The sequence below is a fragment of the Schistocerca piceifrons genome, chromosome 4, assembly GCF_021461385.2.
Source record: "Schistocerca piceifrons isolate TAMUIC-IGC-003096 chromosome 4, iqSchPice1.1, whole genome shotgun sequence".
Taxonomy (NCBI): Eukaryota; Metazoa; Arthropoda; class Insecta; order Orthoptera; family Acrididae; genus Schistocerca; species Schistocerca piceifrons.
The window spans coordinates 235,228,744-235,255,068 of record NC_060141.1 but is presented as its reverse complement, the minus strand read 5'-3'; the positions used below and the strand labels follow the sequence as shown (position 1 = coordinate 235,255,068).

The following is a 26,325-nucleotide window of genomic DNA, read 5'->3' as shown; positions in this document are numbered from 1 at the left end:
ACATGTCTTTAGAAGTGGACCTGATCACACGCCGCTTGTTCCTAAAAACCTATGCTTGCAGCACGATAGGCGAAATCCCATGCAATCATTACATATATTTTGTTGTCTTCCATCTTAAACTTCACCTCCTTAATAGCACTCATCTTAGCAAAACTACTGTCATTTGAGACATGCACAGCATTTATATACATATACATTCATAATGTAATAGGGGATAGGGTTTTTTATAAATAACAACAACAAAGACGTATGGCGATTACATTTTTTCTTTGTTTCTTCAGTTCACCCACAAATACAATATAGTTCTTGAGGTACAATATAGTATTTATATAGTATTCTTGAGGTACAAATCGACTCTGCTATTCCAATGCAGAAATACTTTCAACTTACACGCTACAACAGTAACACTGGTAGGAATTTTTTTTTTATAAATCTACGCTAAAAACTAATGTGGAGATACTTCCTTTACTGCTACAGCTAAATTTCACAGCCCCAGTAGCATAGCTTTTACAATAATTCTGATGGACTGTGCACACTTAGAATCTAATTTCAACAGTCCACAATAGCAAAGGTTTTTACAATAACAATTCTGATGGACTGTGAGCTACATACACTTAAAAAACTCTTCTGACTTGGATGGCTAGCGGCAGATGAAAACCTTAAAAGCTATTCTATTTACAACAGCCACATGGTGCTCATATATAGCCTACACATACGTTGCATATGAACAAATATATCAATATATATAAATATTCTTTTTTCTATTTTTCGCTTTTTTAATATTTTTTTGTTTACACTCGTTCTTTCTTTCACACGCATGGTGTGCATATATATAAATCTTGTTCTTTTTCTTTACTCGTTCTTTTCCACACATTCTCTCTCTCTATGCATGTATATACACATGTACTTAGTACACAAAAATATTTACACGACACACACTCACACACACACACACACACACACACACACACACACACACACACAAAATTACACTATGATAAAAGGGTCATACTACTACTCTATGGACTCTCTCTCTCTCTCTCTCTCTCTCTCTCTCTCTCTCTCTCTCTCTCACTATCACTCAATCGGAGTCCCCCACCCCTTCTCTCGCACAGTGTGAGTACAGGAGAGTTTCAATCCCGTCATCAGAAATGACCCTTCTATCGTCATGTGGCAATAGACTGATTTTACACTGCAGCACAGTGTCCTCTCGATCGAATACTGGTCTGCCGTACCACATGCGGCAGCTGCCGTACAGCACCGTGAACACCACTGTACAGGCACCGCAAATAGTCTTTGATAGAGAGGGCTCTCGATGCCATACGATGCACACCCTTAGCCTGCCTCTGGGTGGCACATTCTAATGTGTGATACGCATATGTTTTTGAGCGTAGACCTACGAACTCCACTATCTGAAATCAATTCGCCTCATCCTTCATAAGACCGATAACCTTCTTGTTTTGTGGAATAATACCATAAGGATTATGTAGGACGTGTCGACCTCATTGCCAAGTCACCTCATTATTTTATATTGCAGTTCTTCACCCAAGAGATGAAGCTATCTGTATCCATATAAAGTAATTTAGGATCAGCGAAATGAGTTTTCGCAAACTCATAATGAAAGCGGTACATGTGGAGTTCGGATAGGTCGCGTATGAACATCACCACATAAATAGGTTTCGTAAACTCTACTGCAATCTTTGCCATCTTCACAGCAACGAAGTTCTTATTGGATATGGTGACCCACTTAAAATTTTGTCCGGCAATGCGTTTTATTACGCCATTGCTTTACCGAAAATTGAATTATTAATTAATTTATAAAAGTCTTTCTCAAAGTCACACCTCGCGGAAGCTCTCTGTCTCGTATTCGAATCAATATACTCCTTCAACCAGGGGGACTGCTTGAAGGAGATAGCTCGGGTGATTCCCACTAGCCCCAGACCCAAGCTTAGACACTATTGGAGATTACGATAATGAATGATGTATCTCCGCTTATGCCCCAGCGTTGTCATCAATTTTGGCATGGAGCCTCCTCATGGAACTAGTTGCTCTGGACACCATGGCAAATCAGCACGTGAATCATGCAAACTAATAGGGTATATGAGTTCTGCCTCCACCACGTACCCTACATCAGAATCAGCTGTCATACCTCCCATGATTTTTCCACCTAATGCCTTTCATTCGTCTTCAGGCACCCATTGAAACTCACCAATCCACAGTGATTACTGCATGGTGTGCGCATATAAGTTATTCATGTCCAGGTATATTATGTAACTCGAATCAAGGGATGCGTTGAATCTGTCACCGATCCATGGGTTATTTGCCTTCGCTTGCCTATAGACACATTGGCAAAGTCCCCCATGGATCCCTCGTTCAAAGAAAAGAAGCATGTCATCATTGGTCAATAATTCAACGCTGCACTTCGTTTTCTTGAGCATTGCGTGGCGCCAAGACAATCCAGGTGCCATGTAATAAAAGGCGGGATTCAGTGGAAATATTGAACTACCACCAGACATTCATGGCATGCTCATACTCTGCATCCGTTATGGCATCGTCTGTAAGGTTGCTGGAGAACGCAGTTACGTCAGTTAGCCTGGTTTTGTTGAGTTTCGCCATACTATCCGCATGCTCACATAGGGAAACCCCCTTCGTAGTCACAAGTTGAAACTTTTCATCGTCAGGAAATGCAGCCTGAGTGATATGCATTTCCCCCGAGGTAGAGTTCCAACGAGTTTCTGGAGTAGTACCTGCATAAAACGTAGCGTATCAAGGAAGCGGAGCATAATTCTTGGAGAATGAAATGTATTTCTCGACACTCTCAAGTAGGACACTGAACTGATTTTTCTCCCAACCGAAATCAGCTGAGTGCTCAAATAGAAAGTGAGCCTCATACCTGCTTAAATTATGAAAGGAAATGGGTATGTGTCTAGGTAGCTGGTACTTCAAATTGCACGTGTTGTGAGCTGCACCACGGAACTTCCCCATGGCAGTGGTCCCTCAGAGGAGTTTCCACTTTTCTGCCTAACGCAAGCCCACAAATATGACAATCAACCATGTTATTATCCAAATCTTCATTGTCCTTCGATCTGGTCGTGGAACGTTGCCGCTGTAAAGCTGATCAACCTCCTGTAAAAAGTTTTTGAGCTCAGTGAGCAGTCAAACTGCAGAATTATCCCCGACGTAACGTTTGTAGCTGCTAAGACTGGAATCACAGGACAATACAATTTGTTATGCTGCCGCATACGGTACGTTTTTTCTGTAAAGATGGTATGGTGAGGCTGTAGGGTCATCTTCACAACAGGTCACGGGAGTGAGGAGGCATTCAAAGACGGCATACACTATAAACAGGGATTGCTCCTGGTGGTGAGCACTCTGGAACTTTATGAATTCGTTTTCCTCAGTAGGCATAACAACACTTACCGGGTCCTTGGAAGCATAGTCTACTACATGCCCCACTAATAACTTGTCACAGGAGAAATAATTCAGTTACCTTAAGCAAATATGCTTTTTACACGTATATTTATTCAATTGGCTGTAAAGGAGTTGGGACATATCTTTGATCCAAACATAATGGTAATTATCACCTTCCAAGAAGAGCAGCATGTTTACATGCAACTCACGTTCACTGGCAAATTTTGAGAAATGGAGGGGGCCCACGACAATATGCTTGTCTGACTCGCTTTTCTTCTCCAGGCCATAAACATGAAACGATATGCCAGTACTGAATCTTGACAGGGAAGTAGATACCATCGAAGTTATAACACCCATGAACATTATCACCTATGTGGTATGTACTTGGACACTGGATGATCTCTGTAATTGTAGTTTCTTTCACAAGCCAGGATTGATCATGCAAAGCCTGATCCTTTCTATTTTCGATATTAATGGATGCCTGCTTATTAGCTACATCTTTAGGGAACTTGATATAGCTAGACCCACCATTTACTGGATCTTAGACATGCGTATGGATTTCCAGGTGTAGTAGTTGGCTGAGTGCTTTAGATGACCCTCTGACTTCCATCTCAGAAAACCGGCCAGTATAGCACTCAAGGTGGCTTTACAAAACCATTCGCCGATTGATGTGCTCCATGTTATCACGCCCCCCCCCCCCCTCCAGAGACAATGAAGAGTTGTCTCTTCAGCACCAGACTCAACTTTTGGGGGGGGGGGGTGCGATAATTCGATGCAAAGCACCACACTGCATTTAATGGCGGGACACCGCGGATTATTGACCTCCTTGAGGAGCTCTGTTTCTACAACAGGAAGGCATGCACTTAGTTAACCAACAGGGCCGTGGTACCCTCCTGCCGGCTTCTCGATCCTGGTGAATGAGATTCGCTCCTCAAAAGCATCTGCAATCACCAAGTACTCTAACTGCCATATTGTATCACTGACCTGATGTCCTTCATTAAAGGATGGGACAGGGAACTGCCACTAGCCATGGGTTCACTATCATTAATATTAATACTACTACTGCCAGCTTGAGGCAATGGCCTTGCCGCAGTGGATACACCGGTTCCTGTCAGATCACCGAAGTTAAGCGCTGTTGGGCGTGGCCAGCACTTGGATGGGTGACCACCATGAGGTGTTGCAATTGTTTGGGGTGCACTCAGCCTTATGATGGCAACTAAGGAGCTACTTGAGTGCCTAGTAATGGCTCCGGTCAAGGAAAACCAACATAACGACCGGGAAAGCGGTGTGCTGACGACATGCCTCACTTCGCCACATCCTCATCTGAGGATGACACGGCGGTCGGATGGTCCCGATGGGCCACTTGTGGCCTGAAGATGGAATACTATACTACTAGGTTGAGTTGTCCACCCAATGGATGACTGGGCTGACGTGGCAGTCTGCAGTGCCATACACCTTGGTGTGACATGGTTGCAGCTGCATAGTACCTGCTGGTGGTGGGTGGGTGGAGCCATGAGTGAGGTCAGTTGGAACAGCGGGGCCTAGCTGCAGGTGGGGCATAGTGAATAACTCTGGGCCGAGGCTGCGGGTTCACCCCAGAACTAGCCTGTCCATCACCAATTTCTGAGGCTTCGGCAGTCGTCTGTTGCTGCTGCCCACCTCAACGGATGACCAAGGGCAGAGGAGAAGGGGGTGGGGACCCAGCGATGGCTGACTCCATGATGCACAGGTCCAGGAGGGTTGAACCTTAGCCAATAGCTTCATGGTGATTGGCACGACGCACGGCTCCACTTGTACTGGACCTCTAATAGCAGTGCACCGCGCCCCAACACCTGCCACACGCACTATGGCCATCTGATGCTTCACCTCTGTGAAAAAAATAATAAGCATTGAGTTATAGAGCATGTTTAAATAATTATAAATAGATCGATATGAAGTATGAATGATAATAATAATAAGAAGAATATGAAAGCTATAATAATAATAATCACCTTCTTCGTTCCCAGACCACGGTTCAGATACAGCAGCCAGCCCTTAGTTGGGAATTTTGGGATCGTAGTCCATGTCTGCCACAAACTGTGCATCGATAAATGCCTCAAGCTGAAAGTGCGCATTTAAATAATCGAGCCGATCCAAATCACTTGTAGCAAAAAAGAAAAGAAGATTAGAATTAGACAAAATACGTGTGCACAAAAATGTACTTACATATCGATGGAATCTAATCTTACGCAGGAGATATGGCTCCTCCTGGCGAAAAACACCATCCTCTAAATTACAGAGCTGCGCTGCACCCTTTCCTGATGCATCTACAACAACAACAATGAAGTATACGTTATATTACGCTATTATCGCACACTCGAGATATTACGAAAACGCAAAACACATTTTAAACTCACTTCTTTGAGCTGACAGGGTCGGATTTCCCCTTCCCAGCGCATCATCCAGCGTGTCCAGCACCTCATCAACAAGTGCTGAAATTAGGAGAAAACAAATTCACTTTCACGCATGCACAGAGCAGTTCTGTATTGTAAATGGGGTTTCACATATTAAATAACACTCATATGAAAGTAATAATTTACGAGGGACCTCGTTCAGGCGAGGGCGCTTCCACTCCCCGCTGCAGTTGGCTGAAGATCTCTTCATGATAATTGTGAATAAGACAACGAAACGCAGACAGATGGACTGGCTGACTGTATCGGAATGAAGGAGAACACAAGGATGCTAGGGTTTAAATAGAATGCCGAGCTTCCTCTCACGTCACCAAGACGTTACCCAATGGGCGTTGAGTTTCTTGGGGTGAGCCCACTAGCAACCCTGGCGACTGGAGCCTGAACCAGCCAGATGCGTCCAAAACCTCAAAGAGACCTGACTCTCTGATAATTTATGGATTTACAGCGATAGAATTCATATTATGAGTAACGATACTATTTCGAATACACGCTGGATGATATTGAATTCAGCCTCTGGATCTGGAGTCATTATGTGTATTCCATTAATTAACCACACTGTATTTTCAGCTCAGTGCATTCATCAGATATTTCCATCAGAAATTTCAGCTGCAGGGAATGCAGTTAGAGCTCTGAACACTTTAGAAACATTCTGGCAAATAATGGGCTTTGCAGCTCCATTAAGGAAGCGAGTATTTTGCACAACCTTACTTGATGCGAGAATGTTTTCAACACTTCTCGTGCAGTTGATGAGATATTGCAACTCCTTCAAAGTCGGCAAGCTTTGTGATTTTCCACAGTGAATGTTATATAAGAGAAATTCTACCGTATGTTGCTGGTATTAACACTAACTTTAACTGTTTTACCTAGTGTTTCTTACATTTAGCTTAACTTCATAAACACTGAAGCAAATTATTTACAGAGTCTTCAGATGATAAAAAACGGAGAATTACGAGTTAGGAAAGGTGTACAGTGGAAAAGATGAATTTCAAGTAGCGCTATTGGTGGAATCGACGGCTTATATGACCCCTCAAAGTTTAGTAAATTATTCTACCATGATGCTGGAAAATTTTTATGTGGAATTTCTCGAAATGTATAGTTATAACTAAATGTATACATCTACATCTACGTGATTACTCTGCTATTCACAATAAAGTGCCTGCCAGAGGGTTCAATGAACCACTTTCAAGCTGTCTCTCTACCGTTCCACTTTGGAACGGCATGTGGGAAAAACGAGCACTTAAAGTTTTCTGTGCGAGCCCTGATTTCTCTTATTTTATCGTGTTGATCATTTCGCCCTATGTAGTGGGTACCAACAGAATGTTTTCGAAATTGGAGGAGAAAACTTGTGATTGAAATTTCATGAGAAGATCCCGTCGCAACGAAAAACGCCTTTGTTTTAATGATTGCCACTTCAATTCACGTATCATGTCTGTGACACTATCTCCCCTATTTCGCGATAATACAAAGCGACCAGCCCTTCTTTGTACTTTTTCGATGTCATCCGTCACTCCCATCTGATGTGGATCCCACACCACCCAGCAATACTCCAGAATAGATCGGAAAAGCGTGGTGTAAGCAGTCTCCTTAGCAGACCTGTTGCACATTCTAAGTGTTCTGCCAACGAATCACAGTCTTTGGTTTGCTCTACCCACAATATTATCTATGTGATCGTTCCAATTTAGGTTATTTGTAATTGTAGTCCCTAAGTATTTAGTTGAATTTACAGCCTTCAGATTTGTGTGACTTCTCGCGTAATCGAAATTTAGCTGATTTCTTTTAGTACTCATATGAATAACTTCACGTTTTTCCTTATTCAGGGTCAATTGCCACTTTTCGCACCATACAGTTATCTTATTTAAATCATTTCGAAAGTCGTTTTGATCATCTGAAGACTTTATAAGACGGTAAATGACAGCACCATCTGCAAACAATCTAAGACGGCTACTCAGATTGTCTCCTATGTCGTTTATATACATCAGAAACAATAGAGGACCTATAACACTTCCTTGGGGAACGCCGGATATTACTCCTCTTTTACTCGATGGCTTTCTGTCTATTACTACGAACTGTGACCTTTCTGACAGGAAATCAAGAATCTAGTCGTACAACTGAGGCAATTACTCCGTAGGCACGCAGTTTGGTTAGAAGACGCTTGTGAGGAACGGTGTGCACACATTTGTACTAAAGTGTTGTATGTTTCGAACTCTTCAGAGCTGGAGTTGAATATCTAGTGGGTTTAATACATATTTTTCAATATCTTGTTATGTCTGGGAATGTTTCTCAAAGATGAATATCATCTTACCAGAGTGATAGAATGATACGCCAAGAAAATAATAAAGTGATGAACGATAGAGGGAAAGACATAGCCCACTGTAAATAATTATTTTCTCGTTCTGCCACACATCTAGCAGGATGATGGAAAAATTTTTTCTCGAAATGCATTGTTATAGCTTTTGCACTGAAGCGTTATATGTTTTGAACTCTTTAGAGTTGGAGTTAAATATCTAACATGTTCAATAGATTCCTTTCATTGTCTTTCAATATTTCGATAAGTTGAGACCCATATGTGAAGAGCTTTGAAGGAACTCCTTGTTCATTGCTGTTAAGAACACCTGTGAATGTTCCGTAGCAGTCCATTGCCTTTGTTTACGTCGTTCCTGTTTTGGGAAAGATAAACATCTCAATCCTTTTAACGAGCTCGCGATGCTTTTGTTGTCGCTGTTACCTGTTATGAAAGCATTCTGAGACTCCCACAGGCGGTCGGACGCCCAGGTGTTTGTGTTGTGGCGCCGCACAGTGGGTCAGAATCCCAAAAAGCTGGTCAAAATATAGGTAGTTGTTCAATTTGTACCAAACGTAGTATGTAAGGGTTTACGGGGTTTCTGATTAAGAATATGATATCAAAAAGTGAAAAAAACAAAATGGCGGACCCAAGATGGCAGGCTCTACGTACACTACTATCATTTTTTTACGTATAAAAGTAATTTTTAGGGAATTATCGAGGTTACTGATGATGACAGAGTTCAAAAAATTTAAAAATGGTGGATCCAAGATGGCGGTCAAAATCTATGTCTTTTTATTTATTTATATTTATATATTTTTATTCATATAAAAGTCAGTTTTTAGGGGTTATTGTAGTTAATGCTTAAAAAATAAACCAAAAAAGTGGAAAACTCGAAGAAAGGACCAGATATAGGTTACAAGATGATGTAAAATATTACAAAAAATTATTTCATTTTAATTGCAATTATTTATTTTGTAAATTTTTTATAACTTAATTTACAAGTTTTCATATTCTTATTCTTTTTCATCTTCTGCTTCAACTGAATCGTCATCATCCTCAAACACTGTTTCCTCATTATCTGCATCTGAATCTTCATAGTCTTCCACCACAGGAACTAAGAGGGCAACGTTTTTTTTTTTTTTTTTTTTTTTTTTTTTTTTTTTTTTTTTTTTTTTAAATTTGGCCTTTGAGTGTGTACTCAATTTAGCCATCGGTAACACAGTGACAATGTACACATAATTGAATAAACAAATACAGAAATGCATATTTACAAGAATAAAAAGCTTAACTATTACAGTTTTGTACATAATGTTTTAAAAATTGAATTGAAAAATAATTAAAAGTGTCTTGGGTTACAATTCACACCAATTCTGAAATATCTTCATCAGCAAGACATATTTATAATTGACGTACACCATTAAAACCTACAGATTGTGACCAGTACTCTTGATGAAGTAAACGATCATTTTACATAGACGAACGTCTTTAGTACACAAAAGAGAAGTAGCTGATTGAGGAAGATGGTAGCCCATACTCAGCAATATCTTCAAAAAGACCGACCGTTCACAGTCAAATTTGGGGCACATAAATAAGATGTGGTTGACATCAGCTTCCGACTCAGGATCACACTCACATGCTGGTGAACTGTAAGGGGCAACGGCTTCCGGCGACAAACTCTTCAGTTTCTTCGGCGAAGATTTGCGTAAGGAAGAAACGTAGGGGTCTGTCGTTGCCAACAATCTCCTGAACACGTCTTCCATAGTCTTAACTCTTGAAAACTTTCGAGAAAAACTCAGGCGATATTGCTTTATCAACTTATTGGTTGATTCCTGAGCATCCTCCGATGGTTGACCGATGGGTAAAATGGCCGAAGAAATAATGTCTGGACCGTGAATCAACAATCTATGGACTGCTGTTGGCATGTTGTACCAGGGGTATTCTTTCACGTAGTGCCTGGCAGTTGCTAAGGCGTATGCTCGAAACTTTTCAATGTCGATCTGCCGTCTGCTCGAAATCGTCTGCAAAATTATATGGAAACGGTGGATTAGTTCTTCGGAAACTCTGGTATCAGCGCTGATGTTGGAGTGTTTTCAAGAAAACGTCGAGCGGTGTTTTCGTCATTCGTACTGCCAAACCCTTGTTTCGGCATGTCAATTACAATTCCAAGCTGCTCTTTGAAAGCTTTTTGAATGGTGGCTTTCAGTATTGCTTTTTCCTCTTTATCTTCTGCTTTACGTGCCTGCCACTTTTTTGTTTTCATTTGGCATGCCAAATGAATACAACATTCAAAACATCGAATGCAGGCGTGAAAAGTTGATAGTCCATACTGCAGATAATCGGCGGTAACTTGTTTTTTCAAAACATCGTCAGTGTTATTAAATTGGGTAGACGTAGCCTTGCAGAGATAGCACCGTTGCGCAGATTTCGTGTTGGTGACAGCATTGCACACTTTACCATCTACTATGGTCATGCTTGAATTGTATTTAATGGAAATGTCTTCCCCATGAATAACTGTTTCGAATGACTGGAGTTGTTCGATCTTTTTGTCGTAATACGCTTTCTCATTTAAAGACGTTTGTTCTGTTTCCTTTGTAAATTCTAACTTCAGTGGTCTGCAAAAGAGGGTTGAAGACGGCTTCGGATTAATCCATAAGATCTTTTCTTCTTTAGTTTCTTCATTTACACCTGCAAGTTTCAGTGGAACAAGCGAAGTGAAAAATAAAGTTGCATCTGAAATACTCGAATCTGAAAACTTAATTTTATACATGCTTTGCCCAGAGGTTCTGTCAAAGCCCCAATTACAAATAAGGGCCATATTAGACATTTCCGAATCACTCATATGTAAGATATCGTCTCGTTTCAGCAGTAGAACACGTTGAACAGTGTGGTCTAACAAAACTTGCAACCGTACCTCAGCTTTTGATTCGATAAAAGTGAGGGTTACGTCTGGAGGGCAGCAAGCTTTTTTTGCTACCAAAACAGCTGAATACGGTGGATATAGTGTGTTTAAGCCTTTTCCTTTAGCCCCATTTCTCAAATGCTGGTAAGATTCTTTTGCCAATTTCAAGTCGAAAAGAAGTGCTAGACCTTCATTTGCATCATTTGAGGATGACGATGATGTTGAAAATCGCAAGCCTGCCTTGTATTTTTTCACCTTGGATGGACTTGAGAGTGTGACGTCTTTCACAATCTTCGCAACATCTGGATGCCCCGAAGATCGAAGATTCATTTGCGCGGCGAACGATAATTCGACAGGACTGAACTTTGTACGAATCTCCTCAGTTCTCCTTCTTTTAGACCTATCAGATAATGTTTCAAATTTTGTGGCAGGTCGGCCTGTTGATTTAGTCACACTTGCAGGTTTCGAATCAATCGGAATATATACTATTGTATTTAACCAGGTTTCGTTCTTCTTGAAAAAATATCCTTGTCGCCGAGTTGCTTCCTTATACTTGCTTCTTAACTTTGTTAACAAAATCGGAATGGTAGGCCTCATATCATAGGGAATTTTAATTGTAGTCCACTTTTTTCTGTCAACGACCTTTCCAAATGTTCTATGACCCCTTCCAAATCATTTGACAAATACTCTTTTGTTATTAGAAAAATATCTTTCCTCAAAAATCCGATTCTGGAATACGCTGGATCAGATGAAACTGAAATAAAAAAAAAAAATATCTGTGTTACACTTTTCGTCATTTTTCTAATTATTTTATTCTTTACAATGCTTCTACGTGTCGATTGTAATTTAAATTGTACAAATAAAACTCATAATTAATTGATTCTACTGTCATTTTTGAAGATGTCTGAACAATGACATCTTGCAAGTGTCGCTTAAAACGTGACTCAAAGCCAGAGTCGCAACTAGTCGCAGGATTTGAAGCTTAATTTACAAAGGTAATAGTATATACTTGCGTACACAGCGCAAAAGAAAGCGGAATGTCGTGGAATTCGTAACTTATCTCTATTGTTAAGCGCATTTTACGATTTTGTCATTCATTTCCCTGTAGTACGTTAATTGAAATGTAAACGTGCATAATTGATGATTTAATAGTGATGTAAGTGTTTTTTCACTAATACATACCTCCTGGAATACATTCCATATTGAAAGTATTGGTTTCACTTGTACAAAACATAAATAACGTCCTTCAACAACACGACTGTTTTTGTAGCCTGGCCAGCTGCGCGCACGCTAACAATGAACTGCCGCATTTGACCTGAGATATTATCGAACGAATGAACATCTGGTCGTCCACACAGCCGGCATTCAGTTGTCCCAGCATTGCTGCTGCCAACCTGATAGTCCAAAATCTCCATCTTTAAACTTCTGTTTTTCCTTTTTGGCCACCTTTTTAAGATTCTGGCCCACTGTGCGCCGGCGGGACTGGCAGCGGACGAATGTTTTGCTCTTACAGATAGCAGCGCAGTCAGACGCCTGGCTGACTGAGAGGGGATGGTGGCCAGCGATACGTGCTCTGCAAATGTCAAAACACACGCCGTGCAGGGCGATCCATCGGCGGCCCCTTGCCTGACTGAACTGCATGATCAGGTGACCTATCGTGGCCCCCCTAGCGGCGAACTCGCGATCTGGCTCAGTTGTTTGGTCTGCTGGATAAGAGGCAGTTGGGTCTTGTGGGGTGGGAGCTGAGAGAGATGTTTCCATGCATTATGCATGTTTAATCCAAAGCATTTATGTGCATGACTGTATTCTTCTTCTTCATCTGTTCAAACATAAATGCTCGCTTCCATTCTTCATGTAGGAGGCTATGGGTGCAGTCCTCAGCTGTATGCTTGCAGGTAACATGGCTGTTAAACTCCTCCCAGTCAGACACCAGTAGCTTTTTGATAGCACACATGCTCCTTCTACACTGACGCCGGCCAAAGTGGCCGTGCGGTTAAAGGCGCTGCAGTCTGGAACCGCAAGACCGCTACAAATGCAGGTTCGAATCCTGCCTCGGGCATGGATGTTTGTGATGTCTTTAGGTTAGTTAGGTTTAACTAGTTCTAAGTTCTAGGGGACTAATGACCTCAGCAGTTGAGACCCATAGTGCTCAGAGCCATTTGAACCATTTCTACACTGACAGCTCAACAAGCACTGATATCTCAGCCTTTTGTGGAGGTAACACCAGACTAAGCCAATACTGCTGTAGGTAGATAATGAATTTAAACAAATTAGAGCAAATTTAAACAAATTTATACAAATTTAAACAAATTATATTCGAATTGAATGACATAATAAGCAGTCTCTAGTGGGGACAACACCATACTAACTCCCCTCAGCTGCAGGAGTAAGCTCTTAGAGCAAAATTCCCTCCTAAATTCGAAATTTCTGCCCATTTTCCAAGATGATGACACACCATCATGCAAAAAAGTCGGAAACAGAGGACAGGGCACTGCCAGGTGGCCCATGGAAGTAAATAATTCAATTTACCGCCAAAATTCAAACTTTCCGCCAGTTGGGGGGTGACACTTTCCCGCCATCTTGGATAACGGTACACGCATCACCAGCTGTCACGGCCGCCATCTTGGATTACGTCATGTGCTGTTGCCAAGTCTACAGGCCGCTATCTTGGATGACGCCATTGCTCCAATCTTGGATACATCTGGCAACGATGGAGTGTGGGGTGACACCCCTGTTGTTCTACTACTCCCTACAAGTAATTATTTACACATGCTCCAGAACTCTGCAACTTTTCCTCTTAGTTGTTGATTGGTACGAGGCAAGCGCTTCTGTGGGTTGCCAGTACTGACCGAGAAACAAGTAAACATTCGCCCTGTCATGATTCCTCTATACATGCAGGCTACGATATTCTTTTTCCACTCCTCACATCCCCTGGAGCCAAACTGTCTTCTTTCCACAGAAGCACGACTGGAAGAAAGACTACATGTAGGCAATGGTATTGATTATTATATGGAATCTTTTCGAGAGCTGTCGGTCATGGAATCTGAACTATCGATAATGCTCCACAGGATTAATACTTATAACAGCGATAAGTGAAGAAATATACGTGAGAAACAAGCGGTCGATAAGGAAACCGGAAGGGTAAAAGAAACTGTTATATGCGAAAATCCGAGAAATATCGTAGAGATGGTCACCTTATATATCTCCGACGTCCAAATGGGCATAATCATTGGCTTTCGGGCCAAGGGTGGAAGCATTTCCAAAACGACTAAGTTTGTAAACTGTTCACATGTCGGTCTGGTTAAAGTATACCGTGCTTGGAAAAATGGTGCTCTCGGAAACTGGCGCCGACGCAACTGTGGTGTGCCAGGGGCCGTACATGACAGGGGTGAACAACAGCTCTGGAGATGTGACCAGGTGAATAGACGTTTGAGCAACTGACCGCCCACGTGAACCAAGGGGCTACTAACATTGTATCGTGAAACACAATTCTGTGAATGTTGCTGCTTAGGGGCCTCCACAGCAGGCGCCTGGTTCTGGCACCCATTCTGACTGCTATTCACCAGTGACAAAGGTGGGAATTTGCAGGCCAGGACCACTACTACATATCCACTGACTGGCTACATGTGGCCTTTACTGATAATTCATGTTTTATGCGCCATCGAACACATGGCCGTTTGCATGCACAGCATGAAACTTCTAAAAGTAAACATTCTGCAACAATCGTTGGAAGGGCACATGCCAGAGGGGGGATACTTACAGTCTTGGGAATGTTTTCGTGGCATTCCCTGGGTGATCACGTCGTTCTGGAAGGCACATTGGATAACACAACTATGCGCCTATCCTTGGGTATCATGTATACCCCCATATGCAGTTTGTTTTTCCTCGACACGATGGCATCTACTAGCAGGACAATGCAACATGTCACACAGCTCACAGTGCACGGTTTAAAGAGCACCGGGATCAGCTTACTACACTCTCCTGACCCCAAACTCCTCGGACTTAAACCGAATCGAGAAGCCGGGGGGTCACCTCGCGAGCTGTTAACGCGATGAATCCTCAACCGAGAAACCTAGTGCAGCTGGCCATGACATTAGCGTCGTTATGGCTCCACATCCCTGTTGGTGCCTTCCAGAACATCATTCACTCTCTTCCCGTACCTCTCACAGCAGTCTGCAGTGTAAAATGTGGTTATTCAAGCTTTCGGCAGGAGGTCTCATTATTCTGATTGTGCAGTGTGTATGTAACTTTAATTTCTTAAGTTGCTTTTTTGAACTGTGTGACCACTGCTAAAATCGATATTGCCTGTCTCATGACAAATAATTCTGCGTCTACTGTGTGTTGTGTTGAATAGCTCAGTGTTAGCAGAGAGCCAGAGTGGACATGTGAGTAGATATTCGTTGAGGGAGTGACGACGTTTTCAGACGGCGAACTCTGCTGCTACGGCGCTGTACTTCCTGAGCAAAAACCAGAGGGTCCAGGAGAAGCTGTACCAGGAGCTGAGGGCGCAGCTGCCGGACTCCGCCTCTCAGCCGCTCACAGCCGACAAGATGGAGGCCTGCAAGTATCTCAAAGCTTGCGTCAAGGAGTCGATGAGGTGAGCAGTTGGGACAAGTTATCTGTGTCGGTAATTTGTGTACACACACACACACACACACACACACACACACAGAGAGAGAGAGAGAGAGAGAGAGAGAGAGACAGGAAATTCATATTTAAAAATATGAACCCGTTTTAATTAATTTCTGTTTCATGAAATATAAATTGGACATGAATAATCTGCATAAAGATGGAAAAAGAGAGTTCCAAAATTTACAAAACGGATTATAAGTGTACAATGTGTCCCTTACCTGCTGCACGGCCGGCCGGGGTGGCCGAGCGGTTCTAGCCGCTACAGTCTGGAACCGTTCGACCACTACGGTCGCAGTTTCGAATCCTGCCTCGGGCTTGGATGTGTGTGATGTCCTTAGGTTCGTTATGTTTAAGTAGTTCTAAGTTCTAGGGACTGATGATCTGAGTCCCATAGTGATCAGAGCCATTTTTTGAACCTGCTGCACGGCAAACATCTAAGTTCTAACCAAAATTGACAGACTAACGTGGTCGGCTCGTTCTTCGTCTTTTGTAGAGACATCCTAATTAAATCAACACCTGTCTGCTTACCTGCTAGGTGGCCGAATGGGAGATGAAGTGTCGTCTGCACTGAAATTTCCGACATACTTCTTTCGAACTCAGGAACCCATTAAGCCTTATGCTCCATCATAGCCATCTTACAACTGACGTTGACAAGCTGTCTAATGGCGTGAGCACTGTAGGAGTAGTTTTTTAAGCATCTGTCTGTGCCCTAGCAGTGTTAACCGATACTTCGAATACTTTTCTTCCCAACAGTGCAAAAATTATTCATATGCTATTTACATTTCCTGACATGAAAATTAATTAAACTGGTCCATCATTTTGAATAACCTTCTTAATTTTCATGGCAGAAATTAGCAGAATTTATTCTGTACACCCCAAGCACAGAGTTACGGAGTAAATGTATTTTCAAGCAGCTTGTAGTGCGTCTGGACAATGGGGATTGGTCTGGAGACACTGATAGAAGATACTTGGCATAACACGTAACGACAATGATTCAGTGTTATTTCACTTACTTGTGCTTTCTAAGCTCAGAACAGCAGAGATGGGAGCGATGTGGCAGTCCATGTGTATCTATGGTCTCAGCTAATAAACTCCACTGAGCAGTGATTAATGTTGCACTGTAACTGCAGAAATGCTAAACAACCTGTCCCGTATCTTATTTATTGTTTACACTGGTTGCTACATCAATTCAATTTATGTATTTATTCTCTCAACGATATAAGTAAATCGAAGTGCAATTACAGTATAGTGTCATTTAGGAACCTCAAAATCCTAATCAATTCAGATCAGTGCCTTGGTCTGTTTCATTAGATAAATACACAAATATCACTATGCTACTGGTATATAGTAACTATAAAAACTGTGAAACGTTAGAATTTATAGATTGTGTCGTAGATAAGTTTCTCAGATTAACGATTGATTTGGCTGAGTATGAGAAAAATCATTGAGAGGACTATGCAACAAAAACAATAGTTTGTAACTCGAATTTAGTTTATAATTAACACATTATGTAGCTGTCAGTCTACCAGGGTTCCCATCCAAAATTTTCATCGCCATTATGTCTGGAACCACAAACGGCTTTCAGGGGCATGAATGTACGGCAGGGGCTCACTAAAGTAAACACTATGAGATATTCGAAATAATATGGAAATGCTTTTTTTTTTTTTTTTTTTTTTTGAGAAATTGCAACGCGATGTTCACATGTGAAATGAACAAAATGCGCCGCTACTGCACTTCCCTTGATACAAGTGTGATCCGCGCGTTCCTCGTAATCGCGACGTGATTGACGTACTGCGATGCGACAAACGCTGTGCTTACATATTGCTGTGTGCACTGTTAGTACGTGGCCTGGGAAACATGCTGATGTCCAGTCACCCATAATGAAAACAAGGACACGGTTTATTCGTACATGCTTTATTGAACTTTTCGACAGTACTACAATGGACATAATGGTGACGAAATGCCGATAACCTCCGACCAGTTTAAACAAAATTAATAGCTGTCGAAGGATCGCCCAGAGGGATACATGCTATTTGTACGTTGTTGTACATCACTTACACAATGGTACGTTCCATGTACATCACATGTCACTGAACATCTTTAATGACTGCGACACTATTGAACCACTGCAGATGGTGCAACGTATACATAAACGTACAGTAGTGCCAGAAAAACGAACATACATCTTCTCCATAATGCACAAAATGTATGCCGGTGTGTAATCACACGTTTCACAGCCAAAGTGCTACAACGGATGTTCTAAGAGATCACCGATTACTTGGCAACACTGCTGTGCGCGCTCCATCACGGTCCCACTCTCGGCTCTCTGTGTTTGTAATGTTATTGCAGCGCAAGCAGCAGTAATAAGGGCTTTCACATCACATCTCTCACATGTTTCCAGTACTGGAAATCCCTGAATGCGACTGCGCCATCCAATCCAGCGATGTGGGAATTGTTGGTTTAGCGGCTGTCGTGCCACCATGGCATTATGCGCAGGGCATCCTTCATGTTGATACCACATAATTTTATGCAAATGAAGGGGTAGGTCTTCCATCAATGCAAGTAAGGTACATAGCAGGAACAGCTCGTACTGTCGCCCGTTAAAGAGTGCCGTCAATGAAATATGGGCGATTGATGTGGTATCCTACAAATCCACACCATACATTGACATTCCACTGGCGTTAATGTTCAACCCGGCGAATCTAGTGTGGGTTTTCTGGTGACTTGTAGTGCATATTCTGTCAGCTGACGTTCCCATCGTTTGTAAACGTGGCCTCGTCGGTAACCAGTGCCTTTACTCTTAAAATCGTGGCCTTGCCACAGAACTCACTGACAGTATTCCAGGCAATTGTGAACGTCATCCCCAGGGAGGCCTTGATTTAGCGTCACGTGATACGGGTGGTATCTATGCCTGTGCAAAATACGCCTCACGCTTGTTTGAGGGATTCCCATCTGTCTCTCCATTTCACGAATACCTGCATGAGGATTTATAGCGGCGGGCGCCAGAAGAGCTACCTCTGCTGCTTCCTGTCTCTGCTCCGGATCCGCGTTCGTGGAGACAATCGGCCTGTCGCGCGTCGGATGACGTCTATTAGGGTACCGCTGGGCATATACCTGTGCCGCACATGTGCCATTTTTGTGACATTCTCCGTTAGATTTAAGTGTCAGGAAGTCGTTTCTGAAAGTATTTGTATGGAATGTAACCATGTATGGAAGATGAAACATGGACGATAAATAGTTTGGACAAGAAGAGAATAGAAGCTTTCGAAATGTGGTGCTACAGAAGAATGCTGAAGATTGGACGGGTCTATCACATAACTAACGGCGAGGTATTGAATAGAATTGGGGAAAAGAGGAGTTTGTGGCACAACTTGACTAGAAGAAGGGATCGGTTGGTAGGACATGCTCTGAGGCATCAAGGGATCACCAGTTTAGTACTGGAGGGCAGTGTGGAGGGTAAAAATCGTATAGGGAGACCAAGAGATGAATACACTAAGCAGATTCAGAAGGATGTAGGCTGCAGTAGATACTGGGAGATGAAGAGGCTTGCACAGAATAGAGTAGCATGGAGAGCTGCATCAAACCAGTCTCAGGACTGAAGACCACAACAACAACAACATTTAAAAAAACGCAATTGATTTCCGTTTGACCTATGGCAGCGTCATCTAGCGGGCCAACCATAGCGCCATCTGGTTTCCCCCTTCAAGCTAGACGAGTTTCGTTCTTCGTAGTTTTTTCGTTTGATGCTTATTTCGTGAGATATTTGGCCCGGTCACTATCAATGGACCGCCCTGTATATCACGAGTTCACGACACAGTAGTGAAATATTGAGCTGAATTTTAGAAAGCATGGGCATGAAAGTGGTAACAAATGTGCAACTGAGTTGAAAAACTGTCACCACAGCATAATTATAATAAGTGTACTTCATCTTTGTGTAAGTACAGATACATTTTCGACAAATGATGCCTTGCCACTTACAAATGTTCCACTTGTATCTGTTTAGTCACCAGCAAATAATTAAATATTTTTTATTGTATTCATTAACAGTGATCTCCAGCAATATAAACGTGTACATGGATGTGTAAACGCCTGAGGATGGACACAAGCCAGAAACCGGTCGTGTTACGAATAAATGATCTTTTACTGTGACTGGTAGCGGAAATTTTTTCTGCATCACATGCTGGTTTCTGTTCTCCCGAATCATCAAATTCATCACACCGTGGCGTATTTCCTGAAATGCAGTGGTTGTAATTACTTGTAGTTGTCTAACATTATATGCCAAGGAATAGGACTCGCATTTGTAAACGTTTTGTGGAGGAGTGGTTACAGTTGGTAGTAGTGTATGCGTGTTGTTATGTTGGCAGACTGCGGCCAGTGGCTCTGGGCGGCAGTCGTCAGGTGGTCGCGGACAACCTGGTGCTCAGCAACTACCGCGTCCCAAAGGGGGTGAGTGGCCAGTGGCTCTAGAAACAAGCTGCGGCTCCTGCTGCAGCTCGTGGCCAGCGACAGATTCTGTTACCTGCAGTACCTTTACATCATTTTCTGTTATTTCCTTAATTTGCCTCTTGCATACCCTACATTTTTATTTCAGTCGTACTCGTTCGTCGTCAGTTAACAGACTGTTAACACTGTGGGTCGGAGCCCTCTTGTGGACTTTTCCATCCATTACGTTCTTCAGCAACACACTCATCCGAATTGCTGTGTAGTATTTTCTGATGCCGTCTGCCTGTCTTCCACCACGTCACGCTATTGGTCTTTTCTTATGTCTTGGAATCCTCGAAAGAGCTTTCTTGGTCCATGTGCCACCCATCCACAGCACAGCTATATCTCTCGGCCACTTTCATTTCGATTTCATAACAGTTAAAATTACATCTCCCACCGCAGTCTGTCCCCTGATCCATTTGTTCGTTTCCACGTTTCTCCTACTAACTCCCAAGATCCATCTCTCCGTTACTCGCATAAAAACATGCAGTTTTTCAATGGTACCTACACTAAAAGTTCATATCTGACATAAGTAAAAACTGTTACACACTGATTGTAACTGCTTTATTTCCAAATCTCTACTGAATATATCAAAAACACTCCAGTCCCCTTTTCCCGTTATTCACTTCTCTGTCCAGCCAATCCTTCTCTTCCAACGCCTGTAAACACGTTACTTATAACGTTACGTGATTCTTCCGTCGGGACGAAGGTACAACAGTCTGATTATGACCTTGTAAACAGAAAACCGGTTGAAAAATGAATTACTACCGTAAGACTTTCTCAATTTTGTGTTTATAATTAGCAACAAAAACTTATAACGTACTCTTCTGTTAATTTCTTTCCTGTCGATCTCCACATTGTCTTCAACTGCCCATAATAAAAATAAAAAATGAATAAAAAGTTCATCAACTGGTATTATTATTTCGTCGTTAGTTAAGTCTATGTTCTTATGGATTTGTTGGTTATTCATATGTTTAGTGACATTGTAACTGATTTCCGAGTGCAGTGTCAAACTTCATCTATTATTTTGTTCCATTTGACGTTGAAGTTTATCTTCATTGAAGGCAAACAGTAGAATATCGTCACCAAACAAAGCGGTTCACATACGTTCCATTAACGTCTACCCCTTCGTCGTGTTGGCAGTTATATAGTCTGAAAATTTCACGCAAAACTTCTGAGAATAAGTTGGTTGATATGCAATCACCTTACTTAGCTCCGTAGTTTATCATCTTACAATTTCTAATTTCTCCTGCTTACTTAATACTACACTTCCATCATTTCAGTTTACCAGTGTACGATAAAGGTTTTTGTAAATAATAATGTCAATGTTCAATAACGTTTGGTTTTTACTGGCTTTTCACCAATAGCGAACACACTGGTGGATAAAGGTCCACACTTAACACGCTGAAATAGTTGTTCATACAGAGGTGTTAATTTACTGACACACGATTACTTTGCACAATCACAAACGCTTTTATGAAGCTTCAGCAAATGACGGCTAATGTTATTCAATTTTCAGAAGCTTACGCACCAATTACATAACCAACATCACACTCTACTACTAACAACAACGTATAACAGCTTTCTTTCTATTTCTTTCACGGTTTCATCTACATGTAACTTGGAGCGCACTTATGCCAGAACAGGAAAAATTATTTAAATAACCTCATTTTCTATAGTTCATACAAACGTAATTTTAGTTAATAACATAGTATAAACAAAATATATTTCTTTGGACCTCTCAGTAACTCATGTATCTTTATAAATACGTAGCACTTAAGTCCTACTGCACTGCCACGAAATTTAAACGGTATAACGGTATTCATTATTACATTTTTCTTTAAGTCAAAGGAAATTCCAAGTTATTGCATGCTGGTTAAAATATAACACATTTCTAAGATCAGAGAACTTAAAGCTTTAAATTAGTATAGCTCAACGGTCTAACAAGATCTTGGGGCAAAACTTGTATAGCAAACGGTACAATGCTATTTTGAATATCAAGTTTTCCTACCAAATAAAAATTCCTTGCAAAACAAACTATACCTTCCGAATCACCAAAACTTAAATTACTGTCTGAATGCTAAGAGTTTGAAAAACATTACTATGAATTAATTTTGATGCTATATAAGATATTGTTTCCAAAATTAAATTGCGAACAGCAAAAAAAATGCATCTGTTCACTCCAGGCGTGATGCTAGAGCGTGTCGAAATGTCCCATGTTGTAATACTTCCTATTTCAATTATAAAACTACAGCTGTTTTGCTAAAGTGAAATGGGAGCTGTAGCATACTTGAATGTAGTAACACAATATTTTTGAATCAAGATGCACCTTCTGGAGCTTTTAGAATAGATACTGTAAAACACCAGCTCGTTTCTTAACTTCTTTAAGATTGATTCCGAGGAATTTTGAAGGCTACATCAGGCGGTGAAGCTACTGAGGTGAATCTGGATGCGCTTTTAGGAAGGGCGGATCTCAGGTGGAGAGCAAGACGGTGTAGCACACAGACACAGATTCACAGAAATGTTAAGCGCAGCCTATGTTACTCCTAAGAGTAAGAATGCAATATGTCTAGAGCTATGTTCATTCGTCAGTCATAAGATAAGTATAGTTTAGGAAAACTTTCAAAACGCCAGTATGCAACAATGGGGGAAATTTCAATCTCAGGCGATGTTTTTGTGGACAGGTTGACTTGTCGATGGCGAACGTGGTGCTGGCTAACTCGGAGGAGCACTTCTCGCGGCCCTCTGACTTCCTGCCGGAGAGGTGGCTGAAGGGCGGGGAGTCTTCCCAGACGGCCCATCCCTTCGCCTTCATGCCCTTCGGCTTCGGGCCGAGGACTTGCATCGGTCGCAGATTCGCCGAAACCGAGATCTACACTCTGCTGGCCAGGGTAAGTCCGCAGCTGCCAGAAAGAGTACACCACATTTATTTAGCGTTTGTGGCTTACGGAATTATAGTTTACAAGTTTTTGTTGTTGCCGTCTTCAGTCCAAAGACTGGTTTGATGCAGCTCTCCACCCTGTGCAAGCTTCTTCATCCCGGAGTAACTACTGCGGCCTACATCCTTCTTAATCTGGTTACTACACTACTGCCCATTAAAATTGCTACACCACGAAGATGACGTGCTACAGACGCGAAATTTAACCGACAGGAAGAAGATGCTGTGATATGCAAATGATTAGCTTTTCAGAGCATTCGTACAAGGTTGGCGCCGGTGGCGACACCTACAACGTGCACACATCAGGAAAGTTTCCAACCGATTTCTCATACACAAACAGCAGTTGACCGGCGTTGCCTGGTGAAACGTTGTTGTGATGCCTCGTGTAAGGAGGAGAAATGCGTACCATCACGTTTCCGACTTTCATAAAGATCGGATTGTAGCCTATCGCGATTGCGGTTTATCGTATCAAGACATTGCTGCTCGCGTTGGTCGATATCCAATGACTGTTAGCAGAATATGGAATCGGTGGGTTGAAAAAGGTAATACGGAACGCCGTGCTGGATCCCAACGGCCTCGTATCACTAGCAGTCGACATGAAAGGCATCTTATCCGCATGGCTGTAACGGATCGTGCAGCCACGTCTCGATCCCTGAGTCAACACATGGCTACGTTTGCAAGACAAAAACCATCTGCACCAACAGTTCGACGACGTTTGCAGCAGCATGGACTATCAGCTCGGAGACCGTGGCTGCGGTTACCCTTGAAGCTGCATCACAGGCAGGAGCGCCTGCGATGGTGTGCTCAACGACGAACCTGGGTGCACGAATGGCAAAACGTCGTTTCTTCGGATGAATCCAGGTTCTGTTTACAGCATCATGATGTCGTACCCGTGTTTGGCGACATCGCGGTGAACGCACATTGGAAGCGTGTATTCGTCATCGCCATACTGGTATCACCCTGCGTGATGGTATGGGGTCACATTGGTTACACGTCTCGGTCACCTCTTGTTCGCATTGACGACACTTTGAACAGTGGACGTTACATTTCAGATGTGTTACGACCCGTGGCTCTATCCTTAATTCGATCCCTGCGCAACCCTACATTTCAGCAGGATAATGCACTACCGCATCTTGCAGGTCCTGTACGGGCCTTTCTGGATACAGAAAATGTTTGACTGCTGAACTGACCAGCACATTCTCCAGATCTCTCACCAATTGAAAGCGTCTGGTCAATGGTGGCCGAGCAACTGGCTCGTCACAATACGCCAGTCACTACTCTTGATGAACTGTGGAATCGTGTTGAAGCTGCACGGGCAGCTGTACCTGTACACGCCATCCAAGCTCTGTTTGACTCAATGCCCAGGCGTACCAAGGCCGTTATTACGGCCAGGGTAGTTGTTCTGGGTACTGATTTCTCAGGATCTATGCACCCAAATTGCATGAAAAATGTAATCACATGTCAGTTCTAGTATAATATATTTGTCCAATGAATATCCGTTTATCATCTGCATTTCTTCTTGGTGTAGCAATTTTAATGGTCAGTAGTGTATATTCATCTCTTGGTCTCCCTCTACAATTTTTACGCCTCCCCCCCCCCCCCCCCCCCCCGCCCGCACACACACTTCCCTCCAGTATTAATTTGGTGATTACATGATGTCACGGAGTGTGTCCTATCAATCAACGTCTCCTTTCCCTTCTTTCAACGTGCAGAGTTCCGACTGTGTTGTTTCCCTTGTTAGTAAGGATCCGAGTCATATGTGATTCAGAGGACATGCTCGCTGTGTCTACAAGTGCTTCATTATGTACACATTTGTGTTGAGTGGATGGCTGTATCTTTAGCCCTTCAGTCCAGTATGTGCTGTTTTGAAACTCTCTGAGAGATTAAATCTGTGTGCCGAACTGGAGGCCAAACTGCAAATGTCACATACCGCGGCAAACGACAGCTATCCAGATACGGTGCACGAACCGCCCTCACAGCCTTAAGTCATGTTACTGTAAATGTTGAAACGTCAGCTCAACCACCCATTTACACTGTAAAAAAACTTGCGTCAGACGTATATTGTTTTTTTTGCATTTTAAATAGGTACTAGAGCAGACGTTCCAACTCCGACTGTAAAAGCTCGATACCTATCCATTAAGGATAAAATCATAGGCCATGTTACTGTGTTCGAGTCTGAGCCAGATACATAGTCTTAACCTGAAAAGAAATTCAGGAATTCTGCATGTTGGCTGCACTCTGACGGTTTGTCTGCTCGATGTCTAATTTCATTGGGAATTTTGTTTGTTTGCCTGTGGCACCAGGTGGTGCGCCGCTTCCGGCTGGAGTTCGACGGCGAGATGCGTTGGAGGACTACGGTCCTCCACGGCCCCGTGGCACCACTCACCCTCAAGGTCACCGAAAGGGAGCGTGAGGTGTGACGCCACGCCTCTGACTACTGCTGCTTCGTCACAAGGAGCGCAGCTACTGTGCGGCCAAGCCAGTGCTTCCAGATCTGAGCGTGGACTGGCATTAACGCTGTGCAGCCGTATTCACTGTAATAGTGCCGCACTGTATTTACCAGTTGTTTTACAATTATATACGTATCACGAAGTCAGGAAATGTAACTAATCTGCTTTTCACTTTTAATAAATGTTATCACTTTGGTGATTTTGTATAAAAAGTTATTTTCAGATTATTGAAGGTTTTGTCATTCTAGTAACATTTATATTCTTGTAACTTTTCCACATTACCACAGGTTAAAGACGATATCATAACCCATGTTAAAAGATTCTGACCAAAAAAAGTGTCAAATGGTTCGAATGGCTCTGAGCACTATGGAACTTAACATCTTAGGTCATCAGTCCTCTAGAAGTACTTAAACTAAACTAAGGACATCACACACATCCATGCCCGAGGCAGGATTCGAACCTGCGACCGTAGCGGCCGCGCGGTTCTAGACTGAAGTGCCTAGAACCGCTCGGCCACACTGGCCGGCTAAAGAAAATGTCAATCCCATCAATTTCACTCGTACGGCTGAGCTATGGAACTTAACATCTTAGGTCATCAGTCCCCTAGAAGTATTTAAACCAAACTAAACTAAGGACATCACACACAACCATGCCCGAGGCAGGATTCGAACTTGCGGTCGTAGCGGTCGCGCGGTTGACTGAAGCGCCTAGAGCCGCTCGGCCACACCGGCCGGCTAAAGAAAGTGTCAATCCGATCAATTTCACTCGTAAGACTGCTG

The 26,325-nt window shown here is 42.5% G+C and overlaps 1 protein-coding gene across 1 annotated transcript in view; it reads left to right on the top strand.

The window, feature by feature from the left end:
* The window catches only part of LOC124795372 (probable cytochrome P450 301a1, mitochondrial), a 338,959-nt gene extending 313,201 nt beyond the window's left edge, over positions 1-25,758 (top strand). The window contains exons 9-12 of the mRNA XM_047259378.1: positions 15,469-15,641; positions 20,041-20,122; positions 22,843-23,049; positions 25,400-25,758. Coding sequence (XP_047115334.1) covers positions 15,469-15,641; positions 20,041-20,122; positions 22,843-23,049; positions 25,400-25,516 — 579 coding nt within the window. The 3' untranslated portion in view covers positions 25,517-25,758. The remainder of the gene's footprint in view (positions 1-15,468; positions 15,642-20,040; positions 20,123-22,842; positions 23,050-25,399) is intronic.
* Positions 25,759-26,325: the final 567 nt, after the last annotated feature.